We start from the raw sequence: 14717 nt of genomic DNA, 5'->3' as shown, positions 1-14717 counted from the left end.
AACTCACAACGCTGGGTTTAGCAGGCCAATGCTCAAACCACTGAGCTATCCCTCCCCCCAGAAATGGAGGAGCAGACATGCCAAACCTGAGTGGACTAGGTCACACTGCCACTTGGTTTGGGGACATTTCATGGACTTTATTCAAACTCAGTTTCCACAACCACTATGACATCCGTGACAAAACTGTAGCCTTACCCTCAAGCACTAAAAGTACTTGATATGTACATAAATCCCTGGGAGAAGAGACCTTTTACATTAATCTTATTGCATCAAGGTGCTTTTACAAATAACAAATTTCTCTTTTTAGTTAAAACACTATTACTGCTTCATTTTACAATGCTCACTATTTTGAAGCAGAAAGAGAAACTGATCTTTGCAGTATTCAGTTGTGTAAAAAAAAAAAGAAGTAAAACACAGCTGCCTCTAGCTTCCTAAACTGCCAATTGATTTAATGCCAGCAATCAAAAATTATTCTAGTTGGAAAGAAGTATAAAGTTGGGTAAGTAAAAGATTTAGGCAGAGGCCCACTTAATCAGAATCATTCAACTTTTGGTCCAACTACCAGTATTAGTAATTACCATTTTCTTTATTTTAACAGGCAACTCTGGTATTTATTTTTTTGTCCAAATCTCTTCTGTGATCATGATGAAAGCAACAAGCAGTAATTATCAATATGAAAAGCAATTAATATAGCCTACAATTCAGTTTAAGCCTATGATGTGCAGAAAATTTGCCTCATTCAGCCAATGCTATTGTTATATTATTGCTAGTAAGTTGTGCTGCTTCCAATCAAACAAAAATCTTCTCAAACATTATATAGAAATAAAGCATGACTCAAAATATCTTCTGTCTGATCTCATTAAGGCTTGTTATAATTTCTCCAGAAATGTGACCCTACCTTTTTAATGTAGATGCACAAGTTTGTTCATAACAAAACCATCCTTGAAAGAAAAAAGGATGACATTTTGCTAGCATTTATTTCTTTGCAGTTCTCTGTAGCCAATTATTTCATATAATTATTTCTGTTGTGGTTAATTTGTATGTAATCAATGTGTGATAAACAGAGGTAGATACAAGTATAGGCATGAATACAATAGTATTATAAGGGTATAAGGCTGACAATTATTTATGAGTGATGAATATGTATTAGGTATATAAACGAAGTAAGGCTGTAATGCAATATCTCCAGGCTGAGGCCTGCAGAACTGTAGCTTAGTCATATTAGGCCAATGGTTCTCAAACTTTTGTAGTGGTGACCCCTTTCACACAGCATTTTTTTATATATTTAACACTATTATAAATGCTGGAGGTGAAGCGGGCTTCGGTGTGGAGGCTGACAGCTCACAACCCCTCAGCTAATAATCTTGTGACCCCCAGTTTGAGAACCCCTGTATTAGGCTTTAGACCTAAAGAAGGGCTGACATAATCCTGTACCGGTGAAGTTACAAGATTACTGTAAAGAAAGTGCCAATGGGTGATATTCAGGAAAATATGCCACAATGTACCCATCTAAACCTCAAGACCCCTGATTGTAACATCATGGAAAATACTGCAGCAACCGCATGTTGCCATGGGGACTTGTTGCCATAAATGCTAATGAAAATAATGGGAATTAAGAAGCTAGCTTATGAAAAGCAAGATACCCCACATTTTATGGGGTGCAGAAATCCCAATAAAGAAAAAGGATTTGGAACCTTCATGCATATGCATAAGGGTTATGGGTGTGAGCGTAATGCAGCACAAAAAGGGTTCCCCAACACAAATGGGGAGGAAGAATCCATCAGGAGACTCTCCACAGAGTTTACATCAGCATAATATATTTCTGAAACACTACACTCTAGGGGACTGCACTGGTTTAAGTAGTTCCCCTTCTCCCCAATTTTAGTTAAGTTTGTGCAAAGACTGACTGTAGACAAGCATCTGTAGACTACCAATGCTTGTGGCATTTAATTTCTACCTATTTATATAGCATTCACTGCTATTATCTTAGCACTTCTGTTGACATATATACTGTAATGAACTTCAGCCAGGAATTGTTTGAACTGTGTTTCACTTTGAATCAATGTTCTCAGAAGTAATTATTTTTCCTCCCTTCACTAGAACTGCTATATAAATGGACCAAAACTTATCAAAATGGTCAGTCAGGAAATAGCACAGCTAAGTGATATTTTCGGTATTACCAGAGTCCCCTTTACAGAAGCAAGTTAGTCCAGTATGAGATATTACCTAACTTCACCCATCTTGTCTCTCTAATATCCTGGGACCAACATGGCTATACTTCAGAATCCCCTTTCACACACAATGCTCCCCCTTCATACCTCTACCTTCAGTCTCAACAGAAAAGCTGATTCTGTCCCTCACCTCCAGACCCAAATACCATATCACCTCTGAACACGCACTGATGGGCAGAAAGCATGATTTTTTTTAAATCCACCTGCCATAATTTGCTTGTTATTCACATCAAGGGTGGAGAACGAGTGACATCCTTCTATAGAAATCAAAGACTATGTAAGTCCCCTCCCCAGTCACAAGGGCTTCGGAGCTGTGCTCTGGCTCCACTCCAGCTCCAGGCAAAAACCTGCAGCTCCACTGCTCCAGAGCTGCTCTGCGCTCCAGCTCCGGGCTCCGCTCCAAAGCCCTGCGAGTCACGTATTGTATATTGAGAACCTCCATCGGCACAAGTCACTCCAACCCAGATGTGATGCATACGTTGAGTTTGGAAGCTGGAATTCTCTTACAGAAAAAAATATTTCACTTCATTTAGCTTTATTTCTGTGAGCACACGTCTCCTGCACACACGTATGCCTACTAGCAGGACATGACCCTCTTACAGCGCAGCATCCCTGCTCCCTCCTCCCAAATAGAGAGGCCCGGCCTTGTCCCAACAAAGCTCCTGAGGTTCACTAGGCAATACTAGAAAAGGGCCCCCCAACCGGGACTCCCGTGGCCACAAGTCCATGGAGTGTTCTTGAGCGAGAAGCCGTGGGAAGACAACCCGTGCAGAAGTGACGGCCGAAGTGCTCAGCACGGACCGGCGGGGGCACAGGCCGGGGTAAGGGCAGCCAGAGCAATGAACCAGAAGCTGCTGCCCAAGGCCTCTCCGGGCAGGGCTCCCCTGCAGCTCGGGGCGAGGGGCCCAGCACAGGAAGACAGACTGTGACTAGCAGGCCCCCCGCTAGGCCCACTCAAAACAGCCGCGTGGGTGTTCCGGGCACAGCCGCTCGCTCCCTCGCTCGCCCCCGGCCGCCGTGCAGCCCCAGCCAGCGAAGCCGGGTACCAGCCCCTGGGCCGCACGGCGGCCGCGGCGCCTGCCCCCGGGGCTCCCAGCCGCAGTGGAGACGCGCCCTCTGCGGCCCCCTCTTCTCCTCAGCTAGCGCCCGCCGCAGGCCCAGTGGAGACGCGGCTCGCACGGGCGCCAGGCGGCAGCTCCCGCGGGCGGACCCAGCTCCAGCAGCCGCGGGGCCCCGGGCGGGCTCGGGAGGCGGCCCCGCGCTAGGACCCCGGGGACCGCCCGCCCGCAGGGAGAGGGGAGGGGAGGCCGGCGCCCGGCACGCTCCGCCTTGGGGGGGCCCTGACCTGCTGCACCGCGTCCTAGGCGCCCCCGACTCGCTCAGACCCTCCGCGCGCCAGCGGCGTGTACGCAACGTCATCAGCTCGCCGCCCGTCGCCCATCAACACGTCACCTCCCTCCGCCGGGGCTGGAAGGTTACCCGAGGGTACGCGCATGTCCGGTGAGGCCCTGTCGCGGTGCATGCTGGGGGTTGTAGTTTAAGGGCCGAATCGGTACCTGGCAGAGCGGCGCCAGCTCCATCCCCCGAGCCTGTGGCGCGGGCCCTGTTCTGCCGCCGTGTTTCTCGGCGGAGTGGAGTCGGCCGCGGGGCCTGCGGGGGATGCTCCGTCCCGGTTCGGGCGGGACTGTGCGCGGCGGCCGGGAGCGGCGGGCGGCGGCGGCGGTTGGTGAAGGGCAATTGCAGCAATGGAGTAAGTGTCCCGTTCGCCTAGCAACGGGGGCTGCGGGGTGAGGGAGGGGGTCACGGGGAGTGGGGGCTCAGTGGGGGGCTGCGGGGTGGGGGAGGGGGTCACGGGGAGTGGGGGCTCAGTGGGGGGCTGCGGGGTGGGGGAGGGGGAGGGGGTCACGGGGAGTGGGGGCTCAGTCGGGGGCTGCGGGGTGGGGGAGGGGGACGAGGGGCTCCCGGGGAGTGGCGCCTCAGGGGGGGGCTGCGGGGTGGGGGAGGGGGTCACGGGGAGTGGGGGTTCAGTGGGGGGCTGCGGGGTGAGGGAGGAGTTCACGGGGAGTGGGGGCTCAGTGGGGGGCTGCGGGGTGAGGGAGGGGGTCACGGGGAGTGGGGGTTCAGTGGGGGGCTGCAGGGTGAGGGAGGGGGAGGGGGTCACAGGGAGTGGGGGCTCGGTGGGGGAGGGGGTCACGGGGGGTGGGGGCTCAGTGGGGGGCTCGGTGGGGGAGGGGGTCACGGAGAGTGGGGGCTCAGTGGGGGGCTGCGGGGTGGGGGAGGGGGCTCAGTGGGGGTCTGAGGGGTGGGGGAGGGGGTCACGGGGAGTGGGGGCTCAGTGGGGGCTGCGGGGTGGGGGCTCAGTGGGGGTCTGAGGGGTGGGGGAGGGGGTCACGGGGAGTGGGGGCTCAGTGGGGGGCTGTGGGGTGAGGGAGGGGGTCACAGGGAGTGGGGGCTCAGTGGGGGGCTGCGGGGTGAGGGAGGGGGTCACGGGGAGTGGGGGTTCAGTGGGGGGCTGTGGGGTGGGGGAGGGGGTCACAGGGAGTAGGGGCTCAGTGGAGCACTATAGCCTTGGGGAGGGAGTCACAGGGAGTAGGGGCTCAGTGGGGGGGATGCGGGGTGGGGGAGGGGGTCACGAGGAGTGGGGGTTCAGTGGAGGGTTGCAGCCTTGGCGAGGGGGTCATGGGGAGTGGGGGTTCAGTGGGAGGCTGCAGTGTGGGGGAGGAGGTCACGGGAGTGGGGGTTCAGTGGAGCACTATAGCCTTGGGGAGGGAGTCACAGGGAGTAGGGGCTCAGTGGGGGGGATGCGGGGTGGGGGAGGGGGTCACGAGGAGTGGGGGTTCAGTGGAGGGTTGCAGCCTTGGCGAGGGGGTCATGGGGAGTGGGGGTTCAGTGGAGCACTACAGCCTTGGGGAGGGAGTGGGAGTTCAGTGGGGTGCTGCAACCTGGGGGAAGGGGGTCACTGGGGGGCTGGTCTGCCGTACCGTGGCTGTTGGGTGGTTGGGGCCCCCATCACTGGGAGAAAGGGGGGTTTGATGGGGGTTTAGTGGGGGCTGCATCCAGGGACAAACTAGAGGGCAGTACAGTGGTAGGGCTAGGGGGAATTACAGAGGACTGTTTGGCAGTAGAGTGGTGCTATCCTGGTGACACCCAGTCTCCTGGGGAATCCCCCAGTCCTGGGGGCTATAATGGTGGAGATTAGTGGCACAATGGGTAGACAGTTATTGGGGGGAGTGTGACAGAAATGGGGCTATGGGGATTATTATCAGGGAAGGGGGGTTGTGGGGTGCCTGTTGGTGGGAGGGTAGTAGTGATGGGATGGTTATTGGAGAAGTTCGAGGGTGACACACAAAGTGGAAGGATAGAAGCAGTCACGGAGATTGGGATCTCTTCCCATGTTGCTGAGTGTCATGGTAGGAGATCAGGGTGCAAGCATCTTTGTGGGGAAAGTAACACTGAGCAGAGAGATATTGAGAAGTAGCGCAGGTTCTTGACACTGATATTATGGTCTGTGTCTGTTTATATATTTGTTATTTCCAGCTGACTGGTAAAGATGGAGAGGGGAAGAGGAGGAGGAGGAGGAAGGAGTGTGGGGGGCTCCAGCCTGCACAGGAGCATTTACTCCCAGTCTCAACAGCAGTATCACTATCCTGCCTCCTCTCAGGGGGGCTGCATGGAGATCCAGGAGCTAGCCTCCAAAAGGGTGGACATCCAGAAAAAGCGATTTTATCTGGATGTGAAGCAGAGTTCCCGAGGCCGCTTCCTGAAGATAGCGGAGGTCTGGATAGGAAGAGGCAGGCAGGAAAATATCAGGAAAAGCAAACTGACTCTCTCCTTGTCTGTGGCTGCTGAGCTGAAGGATTATCTGGGAGATTTCATAGAGCACTATGCCCATTTGGGCCTCAAAGGCAGCCATAGTCATAGACATGAACACAGCAATGGCAAAGAGCAAGATTTGAGAAGACGGCAACAGCATCATCTGCCTTCGCCTCCAGCATCTGTTGAATCAGAAGAGCATCCTCACAGTGTCCTGAAAACTGAATATATAGAAAGAGACAACAGGAAGTATTATCTAGACCTGAAGGAGAATCAACGTGGGCGTTTCTTAAGGATTAGACAAACCATGATTAGAGGACCGGGCATGATAGGTTATTTTGGCCACAATTTGGGACAGGAACAGACTATTGTCCTTCCAGCCCAAGGGATGATTGAATTCAGGGATGCTTTGGTCCAGCTAATTGAAGAATATGGGGAGGGAGATATAGAAGAACGACGAAGTGGGGGTGATGAACCCCTTGAGCTTCCAGAGGGGACTTCCTTCAGGGTGGATAACAAGCGGTTCTACTTTGATGTGGGATCTAACAGGTATGGCATTTTTTTGAAGGTAAGTGAGGTGAGGCCACCTTACCGTAACACCATCACTGTCCCGTATAAAGCGTGGACAAGGTTTGGGGAAAACTTTATCAAGTATGAAGAAGAAATGAGGAGAATTTACAACAGCCATAAAGAGAAAAGAATGGATGTCACAGGTGACAGTGGTGAAGAGCAAGAGGGTCTGGAATAGAGTGCATTTGAACTGGTCGTCAGGCAAAACAGAAAACCATAAATTGGCTGGAGGTAGTTTGAATATTTAGTAGTTTGAAAAAATTGCCCCTCATTTTTTGTAAGTCCTTTTCCTGTTGTTAGTAATAACTCCAGTATATAATACTTCTGAAGTCTGGTTATGTTAAATGACACCCAACACAGCTCTCTAATTCCTATGGGAATATCAGCCTCCCAAATCTAAATGAATCAGCTGTTTCAAGTGTTGAAGACTATGAAAGTATGCATATCAGCACAAAAATCTGACATTCTGACCCTTAAATAGTCTAGGTAAGGCTTGTGTTGCACTAGAACATGACGTACCTTATGCTGAAAAGTATTGGTTTCTGCTTATGACAGGTTTTCCAGAACTAAATATTGTCCATGCTGAGTTAAAATCTGAAACGGTTAACTACAGGTCATTTACCACAGAAATTGACTTTGTATGTATTTTATCTACTTATACGAGGAAAGGTAGAAATTTTAAATCAATTTCACTAATTACTGAATTTTAAGCAATGTTCTTTATGGATAAACTCTCGATAGCAGGTCAAGCCTTTATAAAGGATTGTCAAAGAGTGGAATATTAATTTCTTAGCTTAATAATTCTGTGGTAACCAAAAAATTCGAGTGCCGCAGAAAAGTAAAGCTGTGTTTGAATTGTGATGGGTTATCCCAAATTAATGAAAATAATCCATTCTTCATCTACATATTACATCATGTAAGGTTGAGGAATTTTTAATGTGCTCTCAAAATTTCAAAAACTATTTTTATATTATTGGTGGTTTGGGGGGCTCTAGCAAGGAGCTGGGAAGTGGGCATTTTGGTGGCTGAATGATTGTTGCAAGTGGGTTTCCAGGGTTTTCTCCCAACTGTATGAGTAACACAGGTATGATATTAAAAGTATGAGGATAGCTTCTGGTTTCGTCCTTCTACTTTGAGGAAAAACCTTTGGGAGAGTTTGGTGCACCACTTAATTGATATAAAAATGCTTCTCTAATTTCATACTTATTGGTAGCGCATTTACAATGCTATGGCTAAAGCTGTGTCAGCATTTCCATTACAAATTATTATTTTTATAGGTTTTAGTATTCCAAGATAATATCTATGCCCCCACCTCCATCACTCTTTCACCACCATGTTAAAGCTGGGGCCATGATCCTGCAATTTGATTCACGTGGGCTGACTGTTAGGCCTGCGTGAAGTCCCCTTGAAGACTATGGAGGTACATCTTCCCCCAGATTGCTGCCTTGAAATCCAAATACTCTGCCTGGAGGGGAAATGTGAAGCATTATCTGTTCAGGAGGGTTGAGTTAGAAAGGGGACATAGGATATTCTAAATGCTTTTGGATCTCAAAGCAAAAACAGATTTATTTTTATGAAGAAATTTTTCAGCATATAGGGGCCAATTCATCTCTCACTGAGATCAATGGGAGTTGGATTGGGCTATAAATCCCTTGCTTAGAGACTCCATTTTACCTACCTTTTTTATGTGTTTTTTTTTAAAGTGCTACTGTATATCTACAGAAATTTATCACCACCCAAATCATGTTTTTTAATGAAGTAGCTGAGTGTGCATGAGGGCCAGCTATCTTTTAATCCAAACAGTAAATTTTAATCTGCTTAAACACACTTATCTGCAACCCAAAATTGTCCCCAGTCTTAATTTTAATCTGCCTGCACACTTGAAGGCCACACTAAATTCAAACACCTTATCATGTCTTTGATCTGATATACCATTAGTAATATCAAGAAGGACTGTATGTGGGGTTTAAGTGAATAATCTGGCCTTTAGTTTGGGTGCTAAAAATGATGAAACTACAAAAAAGTTTGCACCAAAGTCACCAAAGAACTATTAGGAACATGTTAACGCCTGTGACAGAAAAGAACAGATGTAAAGAAGTTAATTTCACTGTTTTAGGTGATTCCCTTAGAGCTAACAACCAGTTGGCCTAGTGTCAAAAAAAATTACCATAAACTAATCACTAATGTATTGATTGCTGTTTCAGATATTTTCTAATCCAAAGCAAAATTTTCTTATTTGGTCACTTGAATTGCTAATGGGCCATTTGGGCCATGACCAAGCAATTGAAGGTTATAACCTTAGTCCTAGGACTAATGGTTCCTATTAGATAGTGAAGTACTAAAAAAAAAAAAAAAAAGATGTTTTAAGAAGTCACAAATCATACTAAAATAACAATTTATACTATTGTTGGCTTGATAGCAGTATATTAGTGAATGATTTATCAATGCCTAAATTACCATCTCACTGATTGCTGCTGCCCATCACAGTGCCTAAAGTAGTGATGAACTTGTCAAAACTTCCAGCAATCTGGAACTATGAATGTAAGAACTTTTTATGCTCACTTCTCCCCTTGCACTCCATCTTCACGTGGATTTTCCCCTCTACACTCAGCATCTTCCAGTCTAAAATAATGTTTGCATCACTTGATATTAAAAGCTCATTCATTGGAATTGTTCCTACGTAACATGTGCAATGCAGATAATCTTGCATTCCATGTGTTCTTTTGCTCTTAATGGAGAAAAATATTTTAATTGTGCAAGTAAGTAGTAATTTAAAAAAATACATTTCCTTTACAGGTTTAAAAAACAAACAGGTGCAAAGTGGCATTGTTATTGCTATCAAGTTGCCATTTTGGAGAATTAGAGCCAGCCTACGTCTTAGCTATTGAAAGTGCTCCAGTGAAGATGTAGACCGGTATCAGTTTCCATCACTGCTTCATAATTAGGTTTCCTGTATTTATTAATTGGCCTTCAGAAATGCATTGATGTATTGTAACTATTACCCCAGGAAGTCAGTATCTTGCTGGCTGCTGAACAAGCTCAATTCTCAGCTCTGATACACAATTAAGTGTTGCCTGTATTTTGTAAAACCAGCTAATGCACTTACTCTCACACGGTGATACGCACCTGAGTATCCGGGACGACACTTGAGCCAGCTATCAACAGTTAAAGCACTGACTACTGGTTTTCCATAGAAATGTAAAGCATTGATTGAAAATACTATGATCCAAGCATAACACTAACAAACTCAAAATATAGCAATGCAAAACTTACATTGGTTACATTTGGAAACGGGTTCCTCATTATTTTTGGCAATGTGTTCCCAGCTTTAGAAAGCAGCAGTATTATGCGGCTTATGTGCAGAAGGGCCCATTATAACACAAAGGAATATTGAATTCCCAGTACATTCTAAATAGATTGTCATTCTTTACGCCCTAAAACTGCCTGACCCTTAAACTTGAGAAAAACACAAGCTTGTTTGCACTAAAGAGCATGGCCAAAAACAATTCTAAGAGGACAGGGTGAAAAGCATCAGTCTGAATCTCTTGAATTAATAGGTTCTCATGAGAGAATTTTACATTAAAGCCCTCACCTCTGTTTTAAAGCTGTGTGGTCCAGGCAGAAAGTATGTCAGTTCTATAATTAAATAATAATGCACTTTATTTTGTAAATAATAGAAGCACATTTCTGCTATTAGTTTGGTAGGATGTGCTTCAGTAATATATAGCCTAAATCTGTGAGGGGTGGCCTCCTGCATGCACGTCTGTCAAAGCTCTGTTGTAATCACTTGATCCAGTTACAATGGTATGATAGAGAAGGCAGGCACTATTAAAAATCCTTTCAAAACCACAAGTCTGATTCCCTCCTCGCCCCCACCCCCGAGGTAGCATAGCACCCACAACTCCAGTTAACTTTATTTGGAGTTGTGGGTGCTCAGCATCTCTGAAAGATCAGGCTCCAGATATTTTGTAATGAATGTATAGCTATGTTTTGTACTCATAATCTTTATAGAGCTGGGTTCAGTAACGCCATCTCACTTAGCTTTCTGTGACACTTTGCTGTCACAGAAGCCCTCATAATCCCAGAAATGTTGATTTGGAGTAGTGGGGGGGATTGGGTGGGCTTCTGTGGTATTGAAACTAGCCAGTTTGTATTGAATCCAGCCATAGCGTGTAAACTTCCTTTCTTGTTAAAGTACAGATATAGTATGTTGTTGGTTGTAATAATGCTATGGGAGAGTTGGAACGTTACCCGCACTAGAATGGTAAGGTTCACCACCATGGCACTGTGTAGGACATCTCACCACCTGTGACCAAGTAGACTGTCAAATTTCATGAAATACAGAGAACATAGCAAACTTAAAAGAAATTCTTGATTAGGGACTTTCAGAAGCAGCAACATTTATTCCTGCACCTAAGAGAGTGGGGAATCTATTTTAATGCAACAAAACTTGAAATACACGTTTAATATAAATATCAATGGTGTGTGTACTTTATCCAGAAAGAAACTGTGCTTCAATATAGTAGCAATCTACTCTTTATCATAAGTGCTTCATATGTGTATTTAATATGTATAAATCCAATACATGTATATTGTAAATCCACAGTAGCTCAAAGTGAAATAATATATTTATCTGAAGTGCACAGTTTAAAGATGGGACTTAAAAATCAGTTTCTGCCTGGAACACAGTTTGGTTAAATGTGTTATTTCACTGAGAGCCGTTACATATATTATTTATTGCATCCCTTTTAAGATTACTGCATTTAAATGTTTTGATGTATTATTTATTTGAAATTTGGTGGAGAAGGGGATGGTATATGACTCTCAGTAGAGCTGAAGGAAAAAAAGAAAAAAATAAAACCTTATTTCAAGGTGTCTCATGTGAAATAAGTAGTCTTGGGCTTTACTGGCAGCTTTGTATGCAGGTTTACTGTTAGCTGCCATAGTGTTTCAAATCTGTCTTTAAATCCCCAAATGCTCCAAATCTTTAGGTAGGATAAATGTAAAATCCCAAATATGCTGCTAGAAGAGTTTAAAACAGGTTTATTTGTGTAAAGGCTCAAACAAAATGACCAAAAACAATTTTAACGTACTTTTTCTGCTAAATGTATTTTAGTCAAATGGCTGCATCCTTTTTCTTCAGTGGATTATTAAAATGACTTAAACTCTATGGGGAGGAGAATTAGGAGAACTGTTACTTGCTTGACTGACATCCCTTTTAACTAAAAGTGTAGTCATTTTGTGCAATGGAAATGCATTTATTTTGTTGTTTGTTTTCACTGTACAGTGTCTTCACAGTGTGGAAAATGAGTTAGTAAGCAGGCTGTAGTCCCATTGCAACAGTACATGTTTCCTGTAAATACAATATATATGAAATCTACAAAATAAGTCCTAAAAAAAACTATACATCTTGCATTTTATTTTCTATGCTATTTCCTCTAAGGTGAAAATATCTTAATCCTTCTGTGTCATGGCTTTTAAAAATCACCTTGTCTTTCCTATAGGCTTTTTAATAATTCAGATCTGGAACAGTTTTCTTTAGTTAGGTGAGAAATGAAAAAGTACACTACATATAAAATGCCAGCCACAGACAACTTGAAGTATTTTCTTATATACATATGCTATCAACAGAAATCCTAGAATTAATTACAGCAAAGTACTTATGGATCAAGTATATGTGTGCATGTATTTGTAATAGTGTACATGTCAAATACATGGATAGGCATATTCACAATTTTAAATACAAATGTAGTCCTAGTCCTGTAACTTTTGCTGAAGCTGACATCCCAATGCAAGTAGTCACATGACTAAGGATTGCAGAATAGGGCCCATAAAATAATTATTTTTGATAGTAGCTCTTTTTGCCTTTAAGTTTTATCCCATATCCTGATCCCATTGAGGCAGATGGGAATTTTTCTAGTGACTTCAGTGGGAACAGGATTGGGCCAATTTTTGAATACCATCTTTATGAGCAGTTGGGTACTACAGTATCAAAAAGTTGTATTTGAATTTGAAGACCTTAATCTGCAGTTATAGTTGTATTGTGTATTCTCAATTCAATAATGGATATAGCTATTTTACATTATTGATACTATCTAAGGTAGTCTCATTGTCCTTTTGCTTTCATCTGGAGTCATTAACATTTTAGTGTACTGCTACAAAAAATGAAAAGTAAGCAAGTATGATTATCGGACAGTAGCATAAGATTTATTCATTAGATTTTTTGTTTGTTTAGAGAACCAAAATCTACATCTGACTACAATTCTTGTAAAGGTTATTGATTTCTCTTTACATGGCAAATGCTTGCAGTTCATTATTATGTTAGGAGTCTATTAGCACTATTAAATCCTAGTTTCTGACTTTGTTTATGGCAGAATTTGTGGGGTCACAGAATAAAAGCATCCATGTTAGGAGACGGGACATTCCTGGGATCAGGTATTTTGAAATATTAAAAACAGGCTTTTAGCCCAGCTGTTTTTTAAAAAAATAAATAAATACAAATCTGTGGAAGCTCTAAATGTTGGTGACAGCCTATTAAATATTATGGGATTAACGGCTCTCACTATAACAAAGTGCTTTTCATGAAAACCTTATCACACCTGAGGTCTCTGTACCACCTATATTTATACATATACAGGACAGTAGTAGTTTAAAAATATCAAGACCTAGCAAACTTTTATCACTGGAGTTTAGGGTTGCCAATTTTAGTTGGATGTATTCCGGGAGGTTTCATCACATGACATAATGAGACTCCAGGACAATCCTGGAGGGTTTACAACCCTGTTGGAGTTCCAGTGTTTGTTATCCTGAAGTTCCCTCTGAGGGGGTAACTTGAACACGTAACAAGTGAAATTTTTGGTAAACTACAAAAACTGTTAAATTAAATATAATGTAGCTGAAAGGGTATGTTTTTGATAGAGTTCCACTTAATGAAATGGTGGAGCTTCTGGAGTAGAATAAAATAGCCAGCTGAATGAATAACAAAGACGACATCCTGGCCCTAGTGAAGTCAACGGAGTTTTTGTCACTGATATCAATGGGGCCAGGATTTTACCCAGAAGCAACAATTTGCGGTTCAGATACTGTCTGTCTAATGGGCAGAAGAAAGGTCATCAATGCTCAGCTGGGGCAAACATTTAGCCATGGAGTCAAGTAACATTGAAAGCATTTTCTTATCTTGTGCTATGCATCATGTTTATGGTATCATAGTTTCTCTATGTAAGAGAATGTGCCTGGCTGAGCTCATAAGAGGTTCTAAATTAAATCAGCGTTTTAAAAAATGCTAAAAAAAAGCCTCACCATCAATAACAGCTGATTTTCTAGGAATCTCAAAGCATCAATTTGAAGCATACCAAGCACTGTTTAATAATTTTAAGTATATTACCAAAGCCTGTCATGTTTTTTTAATTTGTTAGAATCAAGACTTTTTTACAGTAAGTTTATTTCTTATCTTTTCAGCCCTTTCTTGTCCATTCTATGATACACATTCTTATTCCTTTTTCCTGTTTGACAGGCTTCTTTCTGATGGAAACTGGGAGTTGTGAAACCAACGTAGAAAGATGCCCCTTTAAACTTTTGCAAATACACCGGTTTTAAAAATGTATCAAACCTCTCCTACATTACCTGTATTTAATATTAAACTCAGAAAATCATGCAGCTCATGGATTTGGGTCGTTAATTTAAATACTGCCAATTAAATTGGCTTCTTAATCACTGGGTGAATTTCACCCAGTGGGCAGAGGGATGTTTCATGGCGTAAGTATGTGAATTTCAACCTATGCACCATATGGATCACAAACAAGATAACTTTAAAATGGCTAGATTCAGCCAAGAGAGGAAGAGAAGTGCATATCCGTTACTCTAAGACCTCTGACTTTGAAGCTTTCCACACACACACACACCCTATATAATATTTATAAAAATACACAAACACCAGGCGGGGGAGAGTGTGAGAGAGATTGGGAGGGCAGGATGTTAACAATATGTCAATATTCAATAGTATGCTAAAAATTCTAGCAAGTAGATTTTTTTTTATTAAATCAGATATGTTCGGTACATATTGCAAATAGCAAGCTTTGCTTTACTATGAAAACATTTAATTGT

General features: G+C 43.8%; 2 protein-coding genes across 8 annotated transcripts in view; one reads left to right on the top strand and one right to left on the bottom strand.

The window, feature by feature from the left end:
* Window positions 1-3644, bottom strand: part of WRN (WRN RecQ like helicase) — a 112137-nt gene extending 108493 nt beyond the window's left edge. Inside the window, exon 1 of one of the 2 annotated variants that reach the window (XM_045017830.1) lies at window positions 3577-3644. The gene's annotated coding sequence lies outside the window, so the exon portion shown is untranslated. The remainder of the gene's footprint in view (window positions 1-3576) is intronic. The other variant, XM_045017829.1, reaches the window with a different exon arrangement.
* Window positions 3645-3712: 68 nt separating this feature from the next.
* Window positions 3713-14259, top strand: PURG (purine rich element binding protein G). 6 transcript variants are annotated; one of them, XM_045017833.1, is made up of 3 exons: window positions 3773-3981; window positions 5769-6593; window positions 14128-14259. In XM_045017833.1, exons 2-3 carry the CDS (start codon window positions 5782-5784, stop codon window positions 14156-14158), a joined length of 843 nt encoding a protein of 280 aa, XP_044873768.1. In that variant the 5' UTR covers window positions 3773-3981; window positions 5769-5781; the 3' UTR covers window positions 14159-14259. The 6 variants fall into 6 exon arrangements, 5 of the variants coding, with proteins under 5 accessions (XP_044873767.1, XP_044873768.1, XP_044873769.1 ...); XM_045017834.1 differs by having other exon boundaries at window positions 5769-6612; window positions 14128-14240; XM_045017835.1 differs by lacking the exon at window positions 14128-14259 and adding an exon at window positions 12989-13047.
* The last annotated feature ends 458 nt before the right edge of the window (window positions 14260-14717 follow it).

The sequence above is a fragment of the Mauremys mutica genome, chromosome 5, assembly GCF_020497125.1.
Source record: "Mauremys mutica isolate MM-2020 ecotype Southern chromosome 5, ASM2049712v1, whole genome shotgun sequence".
In the NCBI taxonomy this organism is placed as follows: Eukaryota; Metazoa; Chordata; order Testudines; family Geoemydidae; genus Mauremys; species Mauremys mutica.
This window is presented reverse-complemented; position numbering and strand designations above follow the sequence as displayed.

Coding starts and splice junctions, on each gene's coding strand:
- PURG (XM_045017832.1), top strand. CDS start 5,782: ATGGAGAGGGGAAGAGGAGGAGGAGGAGGAAGGAGTGTGGGGGGCTCC.